The sequence below is a fragment of the Bos indicus genome, chromosome 25 (assembly GCF_029378745.1).
Source record: "Bos indicus isolate NIAB-ARS_2022 breed Sahiwal x Tharparkar chromosome 25, NIAB-ARS_B.indTharparkar_mat_pri_1.0, whole genome shotgun sequence".
Classification (NCBI taxonomy): domain Eukaryota; kingdom Metazoa; phylum Chordata; class Mammalia; order Artiodactyla; family Bovidae; genus Bos; species Bos indicus.
Window position 1 is genome coordinate 20,711,951 of NC_091784.1, and position 26,397 is coordinate 20,738,347.

The 26,397-nt window shown below is 38.4% G+C and overlaps 1 protein-coding gene across 1 annotated transcript; it reads left to right on the top strand.

Moving 5' to 3' along the window:
- UQCRC2 (ubiquinol-cytochrome c reductase core protein 2) lies at positions 1-26,275 on the top strand. Its single transcript, XM_019988000.2, has 14 exons — positions 1-156; positions 3,466-3,549; positions 3,646-3,795; positions 4,852-4,916; positions 6,250-6,306; positions 6,530-6,654; positions 8,180-8,277; positions 9,875-9,932; positions 13,318-13,413; positions 13,736-13,935; positions 18,519-18,599; positions 20,430-20,506; positions 22,526-22,679; positions 26,008-26,275. Exons 1-14 carry the CDS (start codon positions 124-126, stop codon positions 26,089-26,091), a joined length of 1,362 nt encoding a protein of 453 aa, XP_019843559.2. The 5' UTR covers positions 1-123; the 3' UTR covers positions 26,092-26,275.
- Positions 26,276-26,397: the final 122 nt, after the last annotated feature.

The following is a 26,397-nucleotide window of genomic DNA, read 5'->3' on the forward strand; positions in this document are numbered from 1 at the left end:
AGTCCCTCACGTAAGAGACGTGGGAAAGAGTGTCGCAGGGAAAGCTGGGCCACTGCCGCTGTCCGCCACCATCTTGCTTTCCTCTAAGGCGGCAGTGACCGAGGTTCAGAACAATCTTGAGCAATGAAGCTGTTAACCAGAGCCGGGTCCCTCTCGGTGAGCACAGCTGGCGGGCTTGGGGAAGGGTTGGAAAGCAGATGGTCAGCAAGGTCATACGGACCGGAGTTGCCTGGTTTGGGGCCCCTGGGCCCTGGGCTTCGTTCTGCCCTTCAGCTGAACCCTCCCTGGAGGCCAACTGGGCTCCAGGCTGGGTGGGTCAGGCTTTGGAAGGCCCGCTCATGCTCTGAGCAGAGGAGACCTAATGCAGGAAAACGTGCAGAGAGAGAGGGGGCTTGAGAGCAGAGATGAAGCGACTCGGTGGAGACACCTTTGAAGGTCATTGCTGCACTTGCGTGCAGGTGAAGGAGACCATGAGATATGGGTCACAGGAGGCCGGTGTAGACCTAGTCCCCCATCCCTACCCTATCAGCTGCTGCCTGTTTCTTGGCACATCATGTAGCATCAGCTGCTCCAACTGTTAAGCGGGCTTATGAGTAAAATCATAAGGGAAAAAATGAGCTAATACCTGTATAGCGTTTTTCAGTGAACCTGGAACTTGATTGTTACTGTCGTGTCCTGGCTGCATAAAGTGTGCTTTTCTTGATCTTGTTTTAATATTATCCAGGAGAGGTTCTTGGCCTTCCCTTTAGAGCTTCTTAAGGCTCCTCCTCCATGTCCGATTGACACATAGCTGTCACTTGGGGAAAACTCCAGTATCAGTGTTATATCATTGTGGACTGGTGGTTATCAAGAGGGGACAGTCTCAACCTCTGAGTTTAAAACAACTCTTCGAGGCCAATTTTGCCCCCAGGGGACATTTGGCAATATCTAGAGACGATTTTGGTTGTGACAACCTGAGGGCCGGAGGAGTGCTACTGCTGAACATCCTTCAGGGCTCAAAGCCACCCACAGCAGAATTATCCAGCTCGAAATACCAAGAGAGCCTGGGTTGCTAAGTAACGTAGTAATCTACTAGAAGGTTCGAAAAACCAGGGAATGGAGTTTCCGGGTACTTAATATTTAAATAGATAAACTGAATTATACAAATGACCATGATTTAGACTGTAATTCTCTTAGCCTTCTTAGCACCTCTAAACTAACCGGTGATTTTAATAACCCTTAGAGGGAAGTCCAGTTGGACTAGCCAAAGACCTCAAAACCTCTTCATTCATTCCATCCTCACCTTTCAGTAGAAAAAAGAACTCAAAGGTAACAGAGTTGAAGAGGACCAGTGTAAGCAAATTGCAGTAAGCTTGAAAGCAATTGTTGTTTCTACTTACAGCACATACTTTACATAAGAATAAATGTGTACATCTTTTGTTATTAAAACAGTAATTGTATGGACAGTTACTAGGATAATTCTTTGCAACAAGTTTGAATGGAACAAATTATAGAAAGTACTTTATCAACAAAGTGTCACTGCTCAGGCACATTTGAGAGGAGAGCACCTAAATCTACCTTAGCATCTGATGTGCCTACATGTCTTAAATTTTTTACTTTCTGGAAAAATCAAAAGCTAGAATCACTAGTAGAGTTAACTGTACCACACCCAGCAAATGAAATTGATGATAATAAACCAAAGCTAATTGTAATTTATAATTTGAAAGAGCTAAGGAAAGTTATGACCAACCTAGACAACATGTTGGAGAAGGCAGTGGCACCCCACTCCAGTACTCTTGCCTGGAAAATCCCATGGACAGAGGAGCCTGGTGGGCTGCAGTCCATGGGGTCGCTAAGAGTCAGACACGACTGAGCGACTTCACTTTCCCTTTTCACTTTCATGTATTGGAGAAGGAAATGGCAACCCACTCCAGTGTTCTTGCCTGGAGAATCCCAGGGACGGGGGAGCCTGGTGGGCTGCCGTCTATGGGGTCGCACAGAGTCAGACGTAACTGATGCGACTTAGCGGCAGCAGCAGCAGACAGTATATTAAAAAGCAGAGACATCACTTTGTCAACAAAGGTCCATCTAGTCAAGGCTATGGTTTTTCCAGTAGTCATGTATGGATGTGAGAGTTAGACTATAAAGAAAGCTGAGCACAGAAGAATTGACGCTTCTGAACTGTGGTGTTGGAGAAGACTCTTGAAAGTCCCTTGGACTGCAAGGAGTCCATCCTAAAGGAGATCAGTCCTGAGTGTTCATTGGAAGGATTGATGTTGAAGCTGAAACTCCAATACTTTGGCCATCTGATGCATAGAGCTGACTCATTTGAAAAGACCCTGATGTTAGGAAAGATTGAAGGGAGGAGGAAAAGGGTGGACGACCGAGGATGAGTTGGTTAGATGGTATCACCAACTCAATGGACAAGAGTTTGGGTCAACTTCAGCAGTCAGTGATGGACAGGGAGGCCTGGTGGTCATGTGGTCGAAGAGAGTCGGACACGACTGAGCGACTGAACTGAACTGAACAGCAAATGTAAACTAGGAACCAACTTTTCGATAGTACAGCATTGAAGCTGAATGCACAACCAGCAGCCCTCCTGGACAACATGAAGTAGGAACAATGCAGCCTTTGAGGGACTCCTTGGGAAACTCAGGCAGCATGTTCATTTAATCCTGGGAGTACTAAGGTTTAATTCTCAACATCTCCACTAGTAACCTTATGATCCTTAGACATAATCAGAATTAATTCTGTGGTATTGTATATCATTCGCCAAAAAAAAAAGCTAAATAAAATTACACATTTTGGATCCATTATCTGACGTTTAAGAGGATCCCTTCCCGTGGCTGCATATTACATTTTGAGAATCTGCTGTGGGTGTACCTATCGTTAATCTCAGGGTATATTAGTCAAAGAAGATTAAAAAAAAAAAAAACCCTTTAGTTGTGTAGTCTTAATGTAGCACAAAAGAGAGTGAAGATACTATAGGAAATATTTGGGCGCTTGGATGAAGTTTTCTTTGATATGCTTTTTAAAGGTTACTAAAATGATTAAGGAAATGAAGTCATATTGGAAAGTAGACTAAAAAGATGAGACTCTTTAGGCAGATAAGAGAAGCAGTAATGCTAAAATCTATAAAAAGGTATGAACGTGGCTATTCCGCACTTTTTCAAAAAGTTCCAAAGCATTAGAGCCTAGAAAGGACCACTTGGAGCTCTAATAAGGTAGTTAAAAGGTAAAAGAAAATGCAGTGAATCTTGATATAAGAAATGAACATGTTCAACTCAGCGTTCCTTCAAGCTATACAGATCAACAATAGAGATTGAAGAGTGGCATGGTAAACTGGTGGGTGAGTTAATAGGTTAATCAGCTGACTCCTCCCATGGAGTTTATTTACCACCGAACAGCCTCTATTGCTTGGGCCAACTCAGATACAATGCACTATTCTTTTGAGAAATGTGGTAACCTGTCTTTTTTTGTGTTTAGAGATTTTATTCCCTCAAAGTTGCTCCTAAAGTTAAAGCCACAGAAGCCCCTGCAGGAGTGCCTCCACATCCTCAGGACCTTGAGGTTAGTCCCCCTGAGTTACTCACTGGACACATACACGCCTTACTGTTCTTGGTAATATAAAGACATTAATCACATCCTGCTTTATCTTATATACAGTTTACCAGGTTACCAAATGGTTTAGTGATTGCTTCTCTCGAAAACTATGCTCCTGCATCAAGAATTGGTTTGTTCATTAAAGCAGGCAGCAGATATGAGAACTCCAACAATTTAGGAACTTCTCATTTGCTTCGTCTTGCATCCAGTTTGGTAAGCATCTTGACTACTTCCGTGTGTTTAGAAATCTGTGATATCTTGGTCCTACAGAAAAGAAGAACTAAAAGCAACACCCCTATGTTAGTTTCCTGGAGCTGCCATAACAAATTACTTCACACAGTCTGGCTTAAACACCAGGAGTTTATCCTGTCACAGTTTTAGAGGCTAGAAGTCAAAGTCATGGTGTCAGTAGAGCCATACTCCCTCTGAAGGCTCTAGGAAGAATCTTGCCTTTGTTTCTCCCACAGCTTCTGGTGGTTGCCAGCAGTCCTTTTCATTCCTTGGCTTGCGGCTGCATCATTCCAATATCTGCCCCTGATTTTACGTGGCCCTGTCTGTCTTTCTGTGTCCAAATATCCCTTTTACTGAAGGGCACACTTATCCAGCATGACCTCATTTTAAATATTTACATCTGCAAAGGCTATTTCCAAACAGGGTCACTTTTGTAGGTTCTTGGGTAGACATGAATTTTGGGCATGTTTTCAAATACAGTCCCCTAATATAGCGTGAAAAATCACAGGATACTTATCACAGGGAAGCAGTAAATTAGTGTCCATCCAGAGCATAAGAAATCAGTAAAAAGACAACATTTTTAGGATAGTGAGACACATGTACATCCATGGCTGATTCATGTCAATGTATGGCAAAAACGCCACAATATTGTAAAGTAATTAGCCTCCAATTAAAATTAATTAATTTTTTAAAAAATAAAAGAATCATGTACCAAAAAAAAGAACAAGATTTTTAATTTTTAAAAAGAAGTGCCAGAAATTGAAAATTATTTTTTCCCTTATGCAAATCTCTTTCACAATAGATTGATGAATCCAACAAGCATGTATTTGATAATTGAATTTTTATCTAAATACTTTATATAAAAATCTATACTTGTGCCTTTGGGTCAACTTTGTTGGGCATATCTTAAAAAGAGGCAGTATTTTTAGTTAGTGTTCCTTTGAATTTAATGACAGACATTAGATTTTGACATAAAGTCATGTTTGGCAAACTTGGCATTAAAAAATACCAAAAATGGTTGTTTTTTTCTTTTCCAAGACTACAAAAGGAGCTTCATCTTTCAAGATAACCCGTGGAATTGAAGCAGTTGGTGGTAAATTAAGGTTTGTTAAAAATAAATAATCGGAAATAGTGAAAACACCATAAGATGATCAGTTGTAAAGGAACTTTTCTGTTATCAAGGTGGTTAACAGTTTCTTAAGGCACAAGAAGGAAAAGACTGATGAATTTGACTGCATAAATGTAAAACATCTTTATGCCTGAAAGTAAAAATCTAAGTAACTAAAAGTAGGTATTTGTAACATATGTAATATGGAGAGGATTATTTGGAAAAATAAAGAACTGCAAATTAGGAAAACAACCAAAGAGTAAATGGATAGGAACAAAGATAGGAATAGGCTGTTCCCAGAAGAGCCCAGAAACAATGATCTTAAATCAACAGTTCAAAACCATTTTATACTGCTGGTGGGAGTATGAGTTGATACAGCTACTTAGGAAAGAATCAAGAAATATCAATTAATATTAAAAATGAGCATATTCTTCAACCTAACAGTTTTTAATCCACATGCACAAAGGAATTCTTTATATTGTGACTGGAAACAATCTAAATGCCTGTCTTTAAAGAGGTGGATAAGTAAAGTATGATACAATAATATGCTGGGACTACTACAGTTAGGAATGAACAGCAGTTAAGAGATGAATTCAGTCTGTATCAACATGGCAGACTTAACAAAATGTTTTTTGGAAAACAATTTCTAAGATTTTTTGAAGGTATGAGGAGGTTTTTAACAAAATAATATGTAACGCTTATAATTATGTTTGTCTCAAGTGGGAGAAAGTGTGAGAGCCTGGGAAGAATACAAAGAGATCTTCAACTTTAAAATTGCCTTTTTTAAGTTGTGGTAAAATACGTATAGGATGAAATGTACCACCTTTAACATGTGTAGTTCTGTAACAATAAGTGTCAGTGAGCAACCATCACCACCACCCATCTCCAGAATGTTTTCATCTTCCCCAACCCAAACCCTGTAGCTATGAAACACCACCTTCCCTTCCCTCAGCCCCAGGCAAGCGGCATTCTGTGTTGTTCCCATGATTTTGACTACTCTAGGTACCTCATATCAGTGGAATCAAATAGTACGTGTTACCTTTTCATGACTGACTGACTTCACTGAGCAAAATGTTTTCAAGGTTTATCCAAGTGTAATATGTCAGGACTTTCTTCCTTTATGTCAAGTTGAAATACTTAACTGTTTTCTTTTTTAAGATTTTTTTAAATAGTTAAAATCTTCAGTTGAGTGTGCATATTTTTGTTTACTATTACTTATACTTTTTGTACTTCAAAATATTTTTTCCAAAAGATTGATTTCATGAAGATATAAGAGAAAGCTTATTCTTCTGATTTAGATAATTCACTGTAATTTATTTTTGACTCAGCGTGACGTCAACAAGGGAAAACATGGCCTATACTGTGGAATGCCTGCGGGATGATGTGTGAGTACCTGTGTTTATTTAGAAGATCTGCTTTTAAAGAAGTACTTAGATGCTCAGTTCTACTCTTTTTTTTTTTTTTTTCAGTGTGGCATGACCTCTGATGTTGGTTTTGGATTGTTATTCACAAACTGCCTAAAGTTTAATAAAAAGCATTACAGTTATGTAGAATGGATGTTCGTTTTAAATTTTTGACTGGTAACTCTGAGCTTCATGTCTTCTGTAGTGATATTCTAATGGAGTTCCTGCTCAATGTCACCACAGCACCAGAATTTCGACGCTGGGAGGTAGCTGCCCTTCAGCCTCAGCTAAGGATTGACAAAGCTGTGGCTCTTCAGAATCCACAGGCTCGTAAGTGCACTTTTAGATTATATTCCATTGTTTCTAAGATACTGGGATTTCAAGAAAATCAATTTGTAGAGGAATAAAACTGCTGTTGAAATTCTTTTTCTCCTTGGGTTTGAAAATACACTTTCCAAAAATTTGTCCACTTTTTAAAACATTGTTCATTTCTAAACATTTGTATTATTGATTATTTTTCATCATGTTAATATTTAAATTTATTACAGAATCCTAGGCCTTTCACCTGTGTTTTATGCCTATCCTCCCACCGCTGATTTTTTTGTTGTTGTTTTTTTATTGGTTGCACTGGATCTTCTGTGCTGTGCGCAGATTTCGTCTAGTTTGGGGGAGCAGGCTTCTCTTGCTGTGGAGCACGGGCTCCAGGCTCGCAGGTTCAGGAGTTGTGGCACACAGGCTTAGTTGCTCCTTGGCATGTGGAATCTTCCCAGACCAGGGATCGAACCCATGTACCCTGCATTGGCAGATGGATTCTTAGCACTGTGCCACCTGGGAAGTTCCCTGGTGTTTTTTGTTTTTTAACAGTCTTTTATTTTTAGTTGGAGGATAATTACTTTATAGTATTGTGGTGGTTTCTGCCTTAAATCAACATGAATCAGCCATATGTATATATATGTCCCCTGCCTCTTATACCTCCCTCCTTATCCCACCCCTCTAGGTTGTATCAGAGCACCCCCTGGTGTTTTTTAATGGTTGTTTTACTTACACCAAATCTGGCAGCAGTTTATTGCTGCTGCTGCTGCTTTTACTGTTATATATTGCTGTTGTTGTTTAGCCAGCTCCCTTTTATTGGGTTTTTCCAAAGCAATCAGCTTAATTTAAAAAAAACCTTTTTTGTATTCATGTTTGTGTTTATAGAATGTTTGGTTATATAATCTTGACAAGCATACCTGGCAGAACAAATCTGTAAGATAAAAAAAGCACCACTGATTCTCAGAAGTCAAGAACTTGTGGTAGGAGCAGAAACGTGCAGGTAGCCCACTGAGGTATAAGCAGGCGGTCAACTGCAGGGGCTCAGAATGGCACGGACTTCACTCACATGCAGGCCTGTCAGGTGTCTGGAACATAGTGAGTGCTTGGCTCCTGTTTGCTCATATTATATTTCATCGTGATAACTTTGTTACCCCAGGCCTTTGGTAAAAGAAATAGAATAGTAAAATTGTAGAAAAGATGACTTCTGTGTCCTGAGTAGCTTCCTTCCCCACTGGCAGCAGTGAGGCTCCAGCCCTCGTCCTTTGTGCCTGAACAGTTATTGTAGTCTCCTGGCTGGTGTCTCTCTGCCCTGGCGTGCGTCTTCAGGTGGATTCTGACATTTACAGGCTGCTATCAGAGAATCTTATTTTTCTCAGCACATTTAACTGGCAGAATTTTAGAAGTTGCTAGAGATTAAATGATAATAAATTTTCGATGCTTGAATGCGATGACCAAAGTTGTATAGTTGTTTTCGAGGCTCTCTACATGGTGTTGTCTTTATTTAAACAATGTTTCTGTAACTGCTTCTTTACTTATGTTACAGACGTCATTGAAAATTTGCATGCTGCCGCTTACAGAAATGCCTTGGCTAATTCCTTATATTGTCCTGATTATAGGATTGGAAAAGTGACACCAGTTGAGGTACTGATAAAACACCTTACATTTTTAAATGTGCTCATTTTCACATTAATTTGAATGTTCATCTACCACTCAGTTTTGTTTGCTAATTTTCTTGTCGTCTAATTTAAGAGAGTCTCTTGCTTGCTTTTTTTTCCATCACTTTGCTGCCTTTTTTTTTTTTTTTTGGCTATACTACACAGCTTGTGGGAGCTTAGTTCCCCTACCAGGGATCAAACCCATGTCCCCTGCAGTAAAGAGCAGAGTCCTGAACCACCAGGAAATTGCCCATTCATCAACTTGCTTTTTGACTAAAATTCTGTCTGAACAGTTTTTGTGTATCTTTCAACTAAAAAAAAAAAAAGTGTTTATTATGAAAGGGGCAATTCCCTGGTGGGGAATTACAGAAATTTCAGAATTACATTCTGACCAGACATTTCATTCATTCATACTTTATGAATTCATTACAGAAATTTCATTCATAATTTATGAATAGGATGTATTAAAGGGTCCCATTTTTCAAAAAGTAAGGTGTGTGTAGACAAATACCAAGATATTAACTATGATTATCAAAGTTACTAACATTTTTAAAATGTATCCCTAGGCTAAAGGAAATTCTAAAGAAATTGGTGCTGGAACACTTTAAGCAGAAGCAGCATTCAGTAGAAAAACATCACCAGGAAAAAAATAAGAGTATGACTTTCCAAGATGGCTCAATAGATGGAGACAGCATTCATTTTAGGCACAAATTCTAAATAAACTGAGCTTCAGCAAGTCTAAACATTACTCAGGGAACCTTTTTAGCTGCCCCACCACCACCACCATGAATTTTTAACACCACAGATATACTGTATATCTGTTTATGCACTGTATATATATTTGTACTTTATATATAAAGGATTTTCTTTTTTTTTTTTTCTTCCCCCAAGAAGTAATTTTCACTCTCTTGGGAGCAGTAGTATAGTTGAGAATGCATGTTTTAGCCCTACTTTTATATAAAGATTCCAAGATTTCACATTGAATCTACTGTATTAACCTATATTAGTAGGGAGACATTGACGAATTTTTTTTTAAGCTCCCAAAATAATTCTGTAATCATCCAGGTTGGAAACCCTGGTATAGACACTAACTTATTAGCAAAAAAATATTCAAAGACAGGCAAGAGGAATATAGTGATATAACTGTTAGCTCTACTATAGAATGTTAACAGTGCTTTATTACTACCTGTATAAAGATGAACCTGATGTACTCCTTAAACCACATTATAATAAAAATCATAAACTTAGTCCCATTTCAAGTTCAAGCCAATATGTCCTCTAATTTTTGTATGTTTTTTTTTCATTAACAGCTTCATTGAGATGTAATTTACATACCATACAGTTCACCATTTAAAATGCACGATTCAGGTTTTTATTCTGTTCACAGAGTTACATAACCATCACCACATTCAGTTCTAGCAATGGTTTTTAAAAGCTCAGTTTAATTCAGTACTAGGTAGTCCCTTATAGTTCATTACAGCAGCTTTTAAGCCTGTTTATTCTCTGCTAAACTGCACTTTGATATTTTTATAGTTCTTTATATTTATACCAGTATAACCAGATGAATGTTTTCACTTTCTCAGTTACATGACTATGTACAGAATCATTTTACAAGTGCAAGAATGGCTTTGATTGGACTTGGTAAGTTGGCAATTACCTGCATGTCAGTTTCCTTCTTTTAAGAGTAGTTCTTTTAACTCACAAACATAGAAAACAGACTTATGGTTGCCAAGGGGGAAGCACAGGAAAGGGTTGGTTTGGGAAGAGCAGATGCAACCTATTATGTATAGAATAGATAAACAGCAAGATCCTGTTATAGCACAGGAAGCTATATTCAATGAGAAGGTAGAATTATCCTTGAAACTGTAAAATCAGATACTATCATATGTAACTGTGTATATATACATCTTTTACAGTTATATCAATATCTAGATAACTTACAGTTCCATGTTTCTTGGCTCCCAGAGAAAGTGGTAGATAATCAGGAAATTCCCTGAGGTTGCTGACTTTTCCTTTTGTAATTGTTGGGGTAGTGAAGGGGACACCTTTCCAGTACATTGTAAGTCTATCACTATATTGGTAACCCGCCTCAATTTATAATATACTCCCTTGGGTATTTTCTTAAATTCTGATTACACAATTCTTTATGGTCTGTCTCATTTTAGAAAGTGGTTAATTGAAAAAAGAGAAACTAAGGTGCACTCCTAGTAGATGTTGCACTTATAGTTAAGAATAAAGATACTGTTTCACTGTCTCTGTATGAGTTACTTTAAAAAAGAGTAGTCCCTTAAGCTATAATTATGTGATTACTGGATTGAACAAAATTTGAGAACTTACCCTGTGTTAGGTCAGAAAGTCAGTATGTGATAGGATTTTTATATACATAATTTTAAAAATTTATTTGGCTGTGCTGGATCTTTGTTGCTGCACAGGCTTTTCTCTAGTTGCAGAGAGCGGGGGCTACTCTCTAGTGGCAGTGCACAGGCTTCTCGCTGTTGCGACTTCTCTTGTTGCAGAGCACAGGCTGTACGTGTGGCGTACAGTACAGTAGGTGTGGCCTACAGGCTTAGGAGCCCCGCAGCGCTTGGGATCTTCCCAGATCAAGGATCAGTCCCAGACCTGTGTCTCCTGCATTCGCAGGCAGATTCTTTATCACTGAGCCACCAGGGAAGCCCTGATAGGATTTTAATAGCTAGTCTTTCATGGAAACAACCTGAATGTCCACTGACAAATGAATGGATAAGGAAGATATGGTACATATATTCAATAGAATATTATTCAGCCATTAAAAAGAATCAAATAGTGCCACTTGCAGCAACATGAATGGATGTAAACATTACCATACTAAGTGAAGTAAGTCAGAAAGAGAAAAGCACCACATGATATCACTTATCCATGGAATCTAAAATACAACACTAATGAACATATCTGTGAAACAGAAACAGACTCCTAGAGAACAGAATTGCACTTGCTGAGGGGTGTCGGGGAGGGAAGATGGGGAATTTGGGATTAGTAGATGCAGACTAGTATAGATAGAATGTATAAGCAACAAGGTCCTACTACATAGCACAGAGAACTATATTCAATTTCCTGTGATAAACCATAATGAAAAAGTATATGTATAACTGAATCACTTTCCTGTACAACAGAAATTAACACAACATTGTAAATCAGCTGTACATCAATAAAATTTTTAAAATATCCCCAACACAGTTTTATAGCATATAAATAAATCTTCCACAACTCTGAAAAGAAAAAAGCTAGTCCTTTTTTTTAAGTACTAATTTTTAAATTCATTACAGTATTTGCAAAACCTATGACAAAGGGCAAATTTCTCTAAGCAAAGAGCTTTTTACAAAGAGCTTTTGTTTTAAGTACAGTTTAATAAAAAAATCGACAAAGGGATGAACAAACAGTTCATGCAGAAAGTGTGTTATGTGTGTATACAATTATTGTAAAAGATGTAATAACTAAGAAATTTTTAATCTGTTAAGTTGGCAAAAATTAAAAGATAGACACTACCCAGTATTAACCAAGGTATGGAAAAATAGGCACTCAAAAATTATTGGCAGGAGTGCAAACTGGTACATTTTTGGAGGTCTATTTTAAGAATTTATCGTTCAGAAATATTTTGATAAGTTTACAAAATACTTGCATGAGAATTTTGTTTGCAGTAGTTGGATTTTGTTCATTTGTTTTATAAATAATAATTGAGTATAATTCACACTGTGTAAAATTCACCGTTCTGAAGTGTGCAGTTTGTGGGTTTTAGCATACTCAGAGTTGTGCAGCTATTGCCACTGTCTAATCTCAGAACATTTTCATCATCCCCAGAAGAAACCCCGTACTCAATAGCAGTCACTCCTCATTCCACCTCCTTGCATCTGACAACCGGCAGTCTACTTTCTCTCTGTAGAGAGCTGACTACTCTGGACATCTCATACAAAGAGAATTTTACAGTAATAGCCTCTGTAACTGACTGCTTTCACTTAGTCACTTAGCATAATGTGTTTAAGGTACATCCATATTATAGCATGTACCAATGTTCCATTCCCTTTTCTGGCTGAAAAATATTTCAATACCACATTTTGTTCATTCACCAGTTGGACATTTGGGTTGTTCTGCATGGTTTAGAGCTATTAAGAATATAAACATTCATGTGTAAATTTTTTAACAAAATATCTTTTTCATTCTTTTGGGTGTGTACCTAGGAGTAGAATTGCTAGGATTAGGATATAGGATATCTCTCTATTTAACCCTTTGAAGAACTATGAAACTGTTTTCCAAAGCAGTTGAACCATTTTATTTTCCCACCAACAGTGTATAAGGATTCCAACTTCTCCACATCCTCACCAATATGTACTATCATATGTCTTAGGAAGTGGTATCCCATTGTAGTGATTGATAACATTGAACAACTTTTTTTATGCTTTTTGGCTGTTTATGTGTCTCCTTTGGAGAAATGTTCATTCAAGTGCGTTGGCCAGTTTTTAATTGGGTTGTTTATTCTTCATTGTTGAGTTGTAAGAGTATTTTATATATTCTGGATACTAATCCTTACCAGATACATGATGTGCAAATATTTTTCCCATTTTGTGGAGTATCTCTTCGTTCCTTTTAAAAATGCCTCTTGATGCATATTGCAGTATTGTTTTAATAGCCAGTTATTAGAAACATGTCCATCAGGAAGAGATTGATTAAATAAATAATGGTACATCAGTATAATAGAATTCTTTATAACCATTACATGTTTGGTGTAGTCCACTCAGAAGTAAATTACAACAGACAAGTTAGAAACAGTATCAATAGAAGATACCATTTTAACAATAAAAAGAATAATATTAGTATTTACATAAAAAAAGGTTCTAGATGAATACGTAATAAAGCTGTAAATGCATATCTCTGTAAGAGCATTATAATATTTTAATTATATAATGAAGCATTTTTAAAATAGTAGGTATTCTACAATTGTGTTTTAGAAATTCTGGTTCTACAGTTTTTTGTTTGTTTGTTTCTACTGACATAGGTGTGAGTCATCCTGTCCTAAAGCAAGTTGCTGAACAGTTTCTTAACATAAGGGGTGGCCTTGGTTTATCTGGTGCAAAAGCCAAGTACCATGGAGGTAAGCGTTTTGTTCTGTAAGGTTAGTTTACCAGGATGCCGCCTCTCCCCCACAATAGATATTGGAGTATAATAGGCCTGATTGTTTACTACCAAACAGTATCAGTGTGGAAAGAGAGAGAATCATTGTGGAAAGTATCAATTGCTTGGGTATTATGTGTTAAGTATATTTGTGAATGTGTTGGGGGAAGGGCAGGGTAGCAAGGAGAGGACCAGGCCAGAGAAGAGCTTCATCTTAATGCAGTAATACTGTCTCATAGAGAGTATTGAAGAATAAAACCAAAAAATGGTTTCTTCCTTGCTCTTTCTTTACATGGCCCCAGGTGAAATTCGAGAACAGAATGGAGACAGTCTCGTCCATGCCGCTCTTGTAGCAGAGAGTGCAGCCATAGGAAGTGCAGAAGCAAACGCGTTCAGTGTTCTCCAGCACGTCCTTGGTGCTGGACCACACGTTAAGAGGGGCAGCAATGCCACCAGCTCTCTGTACCAGGCTGTTGCCAAGGGAGTTCACCAACCATTTGATGTGAGTCTGAACAGTGAACATCTTTCTTTTGTTTTCAAAGGCTTAATGTTTACAATGTTGTCCTGGAAACTTGATCTTAGTATTAAACTGCTTTTAAAATTTAAGATGGCACAAAGAAAATCTTTGTAAAATTGAAGAGGCAGCCAGGCTTAATTTTAGTACCTTAGTGGGTCTATCAAAAACTTACTGTTATTCTAATATAAAAAGAATTGAATGCTTAAAAATTCCAAAAAATCCAAAATCCCCACTCTCTCTTGGAGTTTGCTCAACTTCATGTTCATGAACTTCATGTTCATGTCACCCTGCTTATTTAACTTACATGCAGAGTACATGATGAGAAACGCTGGGCTGGAAGAAGCACAAGCTGGAAGGAATCAAGATTGCCAGGAGAAATATCAATAACCTCAGATATGCAGGTGACACCACCCTTATGGCAGAAAGTGAAGAAGAACTAAAGAGCCTCTTGATGAAAGTGAAAAAGGAGAGTGGAAAAAATTGGCTTAAAACTCAATATTCAGAAAACTAAGATCATGGCATCCGGTCCCATCACTTCATGGCAAACAGATGGGGAAACAGTGGCTGACTATTTTTCTGGGCACCAAAATCACTGCAGATGGTGATTGCAGCCATGAAATTAAAAGACACTTACTCCGTGGAAGGAAAGTTATGACCACCCTAGACAGCATATTAAAAAGCAGAGACATCACTTTGTCAACAAAGGTCCGTCTAGTCAAAGCTATGGTTCTTCCAGTGGTCATGTATGGATGTGAGAGTTGGACTATAAAGAAAGCTGAGCACCGAAGAATTGATGCTTTTGAACTGTGATGTTGGAGAAGACTCTTGAGAGTCCTTTGGACCGCAAGGAGATCCAACCAATCCATCCTAAAGATCAGTCCTGGATGTTCACTGGAAGGACTCATGTTGAAGCTGAAACTAATACTTTGGCCACCTGATGCAAAGAGCTGACTCATTTGAAAAGACCCTGATACTGGGAAAGATTAAGGGCAGGAGGAGAAGGGGACGACAGAGGATGAGATGGTTGGATGGCATCACCAACTCAACAGACATGGGTTTGGGTGGACTCCGGGAGTTGGTGATGGACAGGGAGGCCTGGTGTGCTGCGGTTCATGAGGTCACAGAGAGTCAGACGCTACTGAGAGACTGAACTGAACTGAATGTCCATTAAGTCAGTGGTTCTGCCTAACAGACTCATCCTCTGCTGCCCCCTTCTCCTTTTGCCTTCAATCTTTCCAAGCATCAGAATCTTTTCAGTTGTTCGCATCAGGTGGCCAAAGTATTGGAGCTTGAGCTCAGTTCAGTGAACTTAATCGGAGCTTAAGCTTCAGCAATAGTTTAGAATTGACTGGTTTGATCTCCTTGCAGTCCAAGGGACTCTCAAGAGTCTTCTCCAACACCACAGTTCAAAAGCATCAATTCTTTGGCTCTCAGCCTTCTTTATGGTCCAACTCTCATATCCATATATGGAAAAACAATAGCTTTGACTATATGGACCTTTGTCAGCAAAGTGATGTCTCCACTTTTTAATAGCTGTCTAGGTTTGTCTTAGTTTTCCTGCCCTGGGGCAAGCATCTTACTTTCATGGCTTCAGTCACCGTCCACAGTGGTGTAAGAGCCCAAGAAAATAAAATCTGTCACTGCTTCTACTTTTTGCCCTTCTGTTTGCCATGAAGTGATGGGACTGGATCCTACGATCTCAGTTTTCTGGACATTGCGTTTTAAGCCAGTTTTTTCATCCTCCTCTTTCACCCTCATTCTGTTTGCTTTCTACCATTACAGTGGTATCATCAGCTTGTGATACATCCAGACTGGCATTTCGCATGATGCACTCTGCATATAAGTAAAATAAGCAGGGTGACAATATATAGCCTTGGCTGCACTCCTTTCCCAATTTTGAACTAACATCAAAAAAAGGTGTCCTTTTCGTCATAGAGGATTGGAATGCAAAAGTAGGGAGTCCAGAGATACCTAGAATAACATGCAAATTTGGCCTTGGAGTACAAAATGAAACAGGGCAAAGGCTAACAGAGTTGTGTCAAGAGAACACTTTAGTCATAGCAAACACCCTTTCTAGCAACACAAGAGAAGGCTCTTCACATGGACATCACTAGATGGTTAATACCAAAATCAGATTGATTATATTCTTTGCAGCCAAAGATGAAGAAGCTCTGTACAGTCAGCAAAAATAAGACCTAGAGCTGACTATGGCTCAAATCATGAGCTCCTTATTGCAAAATTCAGGCTTAAATTGAAAACAATAGGGAAAACCACTGGCCATTCAGGTATGACCTAAATCAAATCCCCTATGATTACACAATGGAGGTGATAAATAGATTCAGAGGATTATATCTAGTAGACAGAGTGCCTGAAGAACTATGGATGTAGCTTTGTAACATTATATAGGAGGCAGTGACCAAAACTGTCCCAAAGAAAAAGAAATGCAGGAATGCAGCGTGGTTGAGGAGGCTTTACAAAGAGCTCAGCGAAGAAGAGAGTGAAAGGCAAGGGAGAAAGGGAAAGATGTACCCAAAACTGAATGCACAGTTCCAGAGAACAACAAGGAGAGAGATAAGAAGGCCTTCTTAAATGGACAATGAAATAGAGGAAAACACTAGAATGGAAAAGACCAGCAACCTCTTCAAGAAAATTGGAGATACTAAGTGAACATTTCATGCAAGGATGGATACCATAAAGGACAGAAACAGTGGACCTAACAGAAGTAGAAGAGATAAAGAAGGGGTGGAAAGAATACACAGAAGAACTATACAAAAAAGGTCTTAATGACTGGATAATCATGATGGTGTGGCTATTCACCTAGAGCTGTACATCCTGGAATGTGAAGTCAAGTGGGCTTTAGGAGGCATTACTACTACAAACAAAGGTAGTAGAGGTGAAGGAACTCAGCTGAGCTTTTAAAATCCTAAAAGATGATGCTGTTAAAGTGCCGTACTCAATGATATCTTTAAAAAGTAACACAAAATTGTAGGGTTAAGTATTGTTCATAATTTCAGCAACAGCGCATGGCACAGGTAGGTTATGCTTTAGTAAGTCTTTGGCCTTTTGACATTTAACAGTGGAAATTAAATCAGTCTTCTCTTTTTATCCTTCCTTTTAATACTTGAGTGGTTGTGTCAAACTTTTATTTTTAAGCAGAGGAGCCTTTTTTAATCCAATTCCATTTCCCACCTGCAATGCCCAACACAAAAGCTTTTGCTTTTAAAAAGTAGAAGGCTTACTTGACAGTGAAACCCTTGGAATCTTCTAAACAGAGCCTTAGGGGTCCATGGAGCACAGTTTTCAAACCATTATCTTAAATTAGTCCTAAATTAGAGTTCCTCCAAATGGTCTTTCTTCCAGTCTGTGGTCTACTCTGTTTTCTTTTTTTCATGCTTTACTCTTTTCTATTGAACATTAATGATGCTTTAGATAGTTGGAGTTTAACCCAGTGACATAATTTAACAGGAATTCCTACTTTAGAATTTGGCCAGAAATTTGGAGAATGACTAGATTAGTCTCAGAATTGTAATTAAACTTCAAGTGATTGAAGTGCATATCTTTGTGTGCTTCATATGGACCAGACCCATGGTTTTCAAACTTCACCTGGAATATAGTTTAAAATTCAGGCTCCCAGACTTCATCCGTAGTGATCTGAGTGAGTGGATCTGTTGTGGGAACCTGAAAGTGTGTGTTTTATAACAACTCAAGTGATCCTTGGACTTCCCAGGTGTCGCTACTGGTAAAGAACCCACCTCCCAAAGCATGAGGTGCAAGAGATGTGGTTTTGATCCCTGGGTCCAGAAGATCCCCTGGAATAGGAAATGGCAACGCACTCCATTATTCTTGCCTAGAAAATTTCCATGGACAGAGCAGCCTGGCGGGCTACAATCCATGAGGTTGCAAAGAGTCAGATACAGCTGGGCACAGTACTCAGACACACATGAGTGCTCCTTAGGTTATTGGTCCACATAAACACTGAAAAGCACTTTACTAGGATGTCATATCCACCTCAAGGAGCTTAACACTCTACTCGGACTACACACAGAAATACCCCTGTTTGCCAGAGGCTAAACTTCTTACTCCCCTGGACACCTGCTACTAAGCAGAAAAAAATTTCTAACCCTTTGACTTTCGTCTGTAGAAAAAGTAAAAGTGAATTAGTGAAAAGGAAGTCACCACCAACAGCAGAGGGAAGAAAACATGTTTGTCTAATATCAAGGACCATGATCTGCATCACTCAGCTGTACTGAATCTATAGTAGTAATGTAGTAATGTTTACAGGTTACTGTTTGCATTAACCCTTAATCATCAAAAGGTTAGAAAATACCAAGGAAAATGAGCAATCCATTTTAGAAAAAGTTAAATGAGAAAAGTTAAAACCATTATAGTTCTGAAAAAGGTAACCTGCGTACAGAACACTTCAGTCCTTAATAGAACCAGTTACGTGAAATATTAATTCATCTCTTTGCTTATACTGTGAAGGTACATATTTTTTCTAGACAACCTTAGGAAAACTGTACTGTTTTACCTGGTAGAGTGACATATAGTAAAGTTTCATTATATTTCAGGTTTCTGCTTTTAATGCCAGTTACTCAGACTCTGGACTCTTTGGGTTCTACACTATCTCACAAGCTGCATCTGCTGGAGACGTAAGTTGCAAACTGAAAAATTCTCACAAGATTTTTTTCTCCTGTTAACATTTTTTTAGTAAAAATATAGAATGTTCGAATACATCTCTGTCTAGTGTAATATCATTAAAGTGTTATCTGCTATGGAAGAAAGTTAAAAATGGAAAATGTATATACTAATCCTTCCGGGAAAGAGGGAGGAAATGCTTCCTTGGTATTTTGGTTCTGTGTGGACATGTGGCATTAAGTTACCTCTAGGGTATCTAAATGGAGAACTCAAGTGAGGTCAAGGCAAAGATGTATACTGGGCGTCCTCAACAGAAAAAGTGTGTTGAAATCAGGGTTACATATGAAAGTTGGTAGGAGAAGAAAACTGAAGGTCAAGCTAGGGGAAATGGCCAAGAAAACAAAAAAAAAGAGAAACTGGTATATTTGGAGACCAAGAAAGAGACTGGTTAACAATCTTTTGATCTACTCTATATTAACGTCCCTTTAGTTACCACAGGGAAGTCCGGTAGTTTTAGCAAACTTGGACAGTATCAGTTTTTACAAGACTGTTGGAAGTGAACTAAAATTTACAATATTAAGAAATGAATGAGAAGAAATAAATGCAAAGTTGGTGCAGGTATAGGGGAGTGGGTGGGGTTTTAGTAGAGTTTACTCTGAGAGATTAAGTAGGAAGAGACAGATATTCATACTGAAAGGAAAGAAATTGGAGTGAATATAGGAGGTAGGAAATTATAGGTGGATTAAATCTATAGAAGCAAGAGCAAGCAGGATCCAAAGTATAAATAGACATTTTATCCTTGGACATAAAGGCTGTTGGGAGAACAGGATGTCAGAGATGAGGAAGTACATCCCTGGTGCGGTAGGAAGCTAAATCATGTTTTGAGAATAAGAGAAAGAAGGAGTTTAAAGAAAGTAAGAGGTTGGGGACAGATGAGTGCCTAGATGCACACAGAATGAGCAGAGCAGCGGATTCATAGTATAGTCAGATGGCTAGCCTCATGGAAAAATGGAGGAGGCAAGCTGTAGGGTTGATCCCAGGTTGGAATCTTGCAAAGTAGACTGGTCAGAAGTATGAAGAGGTGGCAGGAAGTTGGAAACACTGGTAGGAGTGGCTGAAAGGATAATTCATGGATTTAGGCTAAAGAAGTAAACCCAGAGGGACATGATAGATTGAAAGTGGACAAATCAAGGAACTAGAGATGTTGCCAAAAATGGAAGATATGGATAGCATGATTAAAGACAGGCCAGAGGTCTTGGAATTGAGGATTTCAGTGTTCAGGTCTGGGGTATGGCTATGGAAATAGGTAGCTCACTTGGAGGGTAAAGTAAGTTTACAGACCCCGAATGATGCCACGGTTGGGATGGAGCAAATCATGGGCCAGGTTTATTATACCCACTCACACCACTAGAACTTGATTCCTTCATGACCCCAGCATTCCAGGCATGGACAGTCTTTACAGATTGGCTCCTTACGGTTTACTACTTTCTTCTTAGTGAATAGTAAGAGAAAGCAATATTAATTACATGATACTTTGAGAGTCTGGGGAACTTTAAAAGGTGCTTATTCTTCATAAGCAATTATAAATCCCTGAGTTTTCTTTTCCTAAACCCTACTGCCATCCTCTGCCCCCTGCCCCTTAATGTTTATAAGAAGCTTGGCTACTTGGATATTGTACAAACAGCTGCTTTATCGGAAGTGTAAGCAGCACCTAGTGACTTAGGAATCCCAGATGGACACAGCGATTTCCATCTTGTGTTTCTGCCTCATAGAGGAGCATCTGGAATACTGCAGGAGACTCTGGCACTGATCAAAGATGACCAGCTTTTACTTCTCTATCCTAGGTTATCAAGGCTGCTTATAACCAAGTAAAAACAATTGCTCAAGGAAACCTTTCTAATCCAGATGTCCAAGCTGCCAAGTAAGTTTCAATATTAACTTTCAATTATTTGCAAGTTGTATTTTTTCTAGGTACAATACTATTCTAACAAAGGTACAATAGGATTGAAAAGTATAAAAAAGTATTTAAAGGAGAGGGAAATATATTCCTACCACCTAGAGATATAATTGTTAACATTTTAAATATTTTCCTCACCATTTTTAGACATAATTGTTAATACTGCATATATAGTTGTTAATAAATAATTAACATATATAGTTGTTAATAATTATCTATCATTACTAACCAATGATTTCCCTTTAAAATGCTGTTTTCATTTATTCAGATTACTGAATTAATTGGTATGTCAGAATATACTTGTTGACAACTGGAAATTGTAAACTATAAAGGATATCTTTGGCCTTAAAAAAATTTCGTATTTCACATTACTTTTTGGTACAGATTTGCAGTTGAGCCAAGAGTTATAAATATTATAATGAAAGGCTTTGCATTAAAATATATGTTTGTGTTTATATATTTTGCAATCACAGTATTAAAAGGTTGTACCAGTTTATAATCACATCATCAGGAGTGCCTGTTCCACCATAACCACTAGCAGCTTTATTTTTTCCTCTTTACTGATTTGATAGACAAAAAAAGATACCTGTTTAAAAAACTGCAACGTCCATCTATTTGGTGATTTTTAAATCCCACTGTCTTCACTGTGCTAACAGCGAGTGCTAACAACAAACACCTGTTAACTCAGTACCTCTGGGAGTTTCTCTAAAAGAGACAAACTGTGGACAGAGTTACAAATCAGCTTGCATTTTCATACAGGAGATTAAAACATTTAAATTTTACTTCATCCATTTAGGACAATTCAAAACGTGAATCCTCAAACTCAGGCAGTCTTTTAGTATTCAAAGATCATTTAGTATTGTCCACAAAGGAAGTTATGATGGTGAATTACAACCTAGGAGGGAACAACCTTTTACCATTTCTCATTAGTACTATTACATTTTTCATACTGTACACACTGAAAAGTGCATCTCTGAAATAAGTACAACACACTTTATTAAATGTTGTATACATGGAACCAAGGACTGATAGGGTGCAGCTCCACATGACTGCCTCAGAAACACATGCTTACAAGAAACTGAAACACTGGATAAACTCAGGAAAAGTCTGTTTCAAGTCTTAATTTATTTAAGAAAATGTATTTTCTTAATAAGTGTAGAATTTTGGTTATTAATGCCAAGTTCTGTTTCTTTCCTGCCATTTTGATGGAGTTTATACGTTTTTGGTAAGGTTCTTAGTCCTCCTGTATTGAAAGAGAGAAAGTGAGGTGTCATTGCTGAAGGGACAAATTAATAATCTCTTGGTAAAGTTTACTGCAGGTAAAATCTTTTTTCAGTTAAGCTGACAGTGTGATAAAATTGCTACATTAAATTGTAATTATGTTTAAATGGAGGTCTTGCTACAGAGTTTGAGTTAAATAACTCAAGTGCCTTATTGAACACCAGTTTCTTTCTGGGATAATTATGAATTGGATTTTATTTCAAATTGATGCTTTTGTGCCCATATTTAAGCTATAGGAGCTTATAAAGACCTATATTCTCCTTCCCCACTTGTTCTGTCCTCAATGAGACAAATCCCAGTCCACAGCATTCTGCTAAAGGGACAATGAGAAGAGCCTAAACAGGTATTTTCTTTAGTAGAGATGTCTAATATCACCAAAAGTGTATCAGGAAGCTAGAATTCCTTCAGTAATCAAGACTTCACACTAAAATATTTTTAACTAGATCTGAGTTCTAATCTAAAAGCAAAATGCATTCTGTTGGGTTTTTAGTATAATCTTATAATGACAGCTTTCAAAATGATAATGTAAATAATAAAATAGTTGGTAAACTGAAGAAAGGGAATGAAGATCTTTAGCACTCTTAAAGTTTCAAAGCTGTTAGTTTGCATATTTACTCAAACATGTTTAAGGATTTAGGAACATACTTTAACTTGCTCCATAAAACTGCCTTCTGCCTTACTTACACACCTTTCACTGGACAGGAACAAGCTGAAAGCTGGGTACCTGATGTCAGTGGAGTCTTCTGAGGGTTTCCTGGATGAAGTTGGGTCCCAGGCTCTAGCTGCTGGTTCATACACGCCGCCATCCACAGTCCTTCAGCAGATTGATGCAGTAGCTGACGCTGATGTCATAAATGTAAGCAAATGAAAATCTGTTTAACACACATAACTTGTCCTTAATGATGCCATTTCAGAAGGAATGCATAAGGCCTGTATATGCTATTCTCAGGGTATTTGGTATCTGTCTGCCTGGTGTGGAGGCAGAGGCTCAGTCCCATCAGATCTGCAAGTAGCTTCCTTGTCAACTCAGGAAGTCTGTGTATCTTCCTCATTCAACTAATAGTTTACCATTAGGTTAAACTATTTTAAATTTTTAAAGGTCAAGAGTGAAATATTGGCAGTTTCATACCACTGAACCTAATTGTCAAGTTTGGTATTTTTCCTCCTCACTCTGAAATAAACTTTCTATCCTGCCAACCCTTCACAGTCCACCATCTCAAGATTTTCTTTAGTCTTCTCAGCCTAAGACATTCTCCTGCCCTTGTTCTATTTTTCTTTTATTTTTCACTTGTTTCCTATAAAATTGACCAGTTTTGAGGGCAAGGACTATGTGTTATACCTCTTTGTATTCCCTACTATGCCTAACAAGTACATGAACTATAATATGAACCCTAAATCAGTCCTTTCTGTATTAAAAATGCCAACTCCCCTTTCATGTCACAATCTCAACCATCTTCTCACCAAGGGGTCTATCCTTGTGGATAGAAAAAAAATGAAGGCTGTTGGAAGATAGCAATCCTGACTTGATTTCACTTGGCGCCTAAGTTCATCATCGTTGTTGTTGTTGTTCAATCACTCGGTTGTGTCTGACTGTGACCCCGTGAACTGCAACACGCCAGGCTTCTCTGTCCTTCACCATCTCCTGGAGGTTGCTCAAACTCATGTCCATTGAGTCAGTGATGCCATCCAACCATCTCATCGTCTGCTGTCCCCTTCTCCTTCTGCCTTCAATCTTTGCCGGCATCAGGGTTTTTCAAATGAGTCGGCTCTTTGCATCAGGTAGCCAAAGTAATTGGAGCTTCAGCTTCAGCATCAGTCCTTCCAAAGAATATTCAGGATTGATTTCTTTTAGGATTGACTGGTTTGATCTCCTTGCAGTCCAAGGGACTCTCAAAAGTCTTCTCCAATACCACTGTTCAAAAGCATCAACTCTTCAGCACTCAGCCTTCTTTATGGTCCCACTCTCACATCCATACGTGACTACTGGAGAAACCATAGCTTTGACTATACGAAACATTGTTGGCAATTGTCTCTGCTTTTTAATACACTTTCTAAGTTTGTCATAGTTTTTCTTTCAAGGAGCAAGCGTCTTTTAATTTCATGTCTGCAGTCACCATCTGCAGTGATTCTGGAGCCCAAGAAAATAAAGTCTGTCACTGTTTTCATTGTCTGCCCATCTATCTGCCATTAGTGATGGGATGGGACCAGATGCCGTGATCTGAGTCTTTTGAATGTTGAGTTTTAAGCCAGCTTTTTCACTCTCCTCTTTCACCTTCATCAGGAGGCTCTTTAGTTCTTCTTCCCTTTCTGCCATAAGGGTGATGTCATCTGCATACCTGAGATTATTGATATTTCTGCCGGCAGTCTTGATTCCAGCTTGTGCTTCATCCAGCTTGGCATTTTGCATGATATACTCTGCATAGAAGTTAAATAAGCAGGGTGACAATATACAGCCTATGTACTCCTTTCCCAATCTGGAACCAGTCCATTGTTTCATGTCTAGTTCTAACTGTTGCTTCTTGACCTGCATACAGGTTTCAAAGGAGGCCTGGTATTCCCATCTCTTTAAGGATTTTCCACAGTTTGTTGTGCACACAGAGTTAAAGGCTCTGGCATGGTATAATGAAGCAGAAGTAGATGTTTTTCTGGAATTCTCTGGCTTTTTCTGTGATCCAACAGATGTTGGCAATTTGATCTCTGGTTCCTCTGCCTTTTCTAAATACAGCTTGAACATCTGAAAGTTCTCGGTTCACATACTGTTGAAACCTAGCTTGGAGAATTTTGAGCATTACTTTGCTAGCGTGTGAGATGAGTGCAATTGTGTGATAGTTTGAACATTCTTTGGCATTTCTTTTCTTTGGAAGTGGAATGAAAGTTGACTTTTTCCAGTCCTGTGGCCACTGCTGAGTTTTCCAAATTTGCTGGCATATTGAGTGCAGCACTTTCACAGCATCATCTTTTAGGATTTGAAATAGCTCAGCTGGAACTCCATCATCTCCACTAGCTTTGCCCCTAGTAATGCTTCCTAAGGCCCACTTGACTTTGCACTCCAGGATGTCTGGCTCTAGCTGAGTGATTACACCATCGTGGGTTATCTGGGTCATGATCTTTTTTGTATAGTTCTTTGTATTCTTGCCGCCTCTTCTTAATATCCTCTGCTTCTGTTAGGTCCACACCATTTCTGTCCTTTATTGTGCCTGTCTTTGCATGAAATGTTCCCTTGTTATCTCTAATTTTCTTGAAGAGAGCTCTAGTCTTTCCCATTCTATTGTTTTCCTCTCTCTCTTTGCATTAATCATTGAGGAAGTCTTTCTTATCTCTCCTTGCTATTCTTTGGAACTCTGCATTCAGATGGATATATCTTTCCTTTTCTCCTTTGCCTTTCGCTTCTCTTCCTTTCTCAGCTATTTATAAGGCCTCTTCAGACAACCATTTTGCCATTTTGCATTTCTTTTTCTGGAGGATAGTTTTGATTACCACCTCCTGTGCAGTGTTACAAACCTTCGTCCATAGTTCTTCAGGCACTCTGTGTATCAGATCTAATCCCTTGAATCTATTTGTCACTTCCACTGCATAATTGTAAGGGATTTGATTTAGGTCATACCTGAATGGCCTAGTGGTTTTCCCTACTTTTCTTCAGTTTAAGTCTGAATTTTGCAATAAGGAGTTCATGATCTGAGCCACAGTCAGCTCCAAGTCTTGTTTTTGCTGACTGTATGGAGGCTTCATCATTGTATACTCTTCCAAATGGTTGTCCTTGTCTTATATACTGTACTGTCACGAGTCCAACCCAGCTGCCTCCAACACCATCTTTATTTAAAAAGCTGATCTGAGTACCTGAGTACTTCCTGGTGCTGCACTTGACGTAAACTAACAGACTTTGGACTCTAGAGCAGTGGCATAAAGAACACTAGGATATAGTGTAACTTTGACAAGTTAACAATCAGTGTATTGTCATTGACTCAGACTATTTGCCATTGTAATACAGACACAGAGGCGGACAGCCGTGCTCCAGGAGACTACCCTATTTTGCAGTGTCAGAAATTCCTTTTCCCTCTTTAACAGCTGTCATCATTAGAGCATTACGCTTGCTCAGTCACATAAAGGATGAAATATTCAGAGTAACAGAAGTTTGTCTATTTGCTTATTTGTATTAACTTTCTTTCTTTGTTTCTGTCTTAAAGGCTGCAAAGAAGTTTGTTTCTGGCCGGAAGTCAATGGCAGCAAGTGGAAATTTGGGGCATACACCTTTCATTGATGAGTTGTAATACTGAATCCCATATTGCAGGAAAGAACTGAACGTTTTGTGAACCCAGAGCAGCAAATAACATGAAAGTGAAAAGTCCTAATGTAACATTTATCTTTTCTTCCAGTGAGAGGAAATATAAAGCATAAATATAGGTAATTGTTCCCAACTGACCTAAAGTCAATAAAGCATTCTATTTAAATGTTTTTCTTACATTTTTGCTAATCAGTTAATCAACAGGTGTTTATGTTGAGTTTTTGTTTTAGATGCTTTTAAGGAGAACAGGAATATAAAGTACAGAAGCATGAGAAACTATTAAAATTAAGGC

Excerpts from the sequence above, each read along its gene's own strand:
- UQCRC2 (XM_019988000.2), top strand. The coding sequence starts at position 124 with ATGAAGCTGTTAACCAGAGCCGGGTCCCTCTCG. Across the intron at positions 20,507-22,525 it reads CCAGATGTCCAAGCTGCCAA|GAACAAGCTGAAAGCTGGGT; the intron begins GTAAGTTTCAAT and ends TTCACTGGACAG. Across the intron at positions 22,680-26,007 it reads CTGACGCTGATGTCATAAAT|GCTGCAAAGAAGTTTGTTTC; the intron begins GTAAGCAAATGA and ends TCTGTCTTAAAG.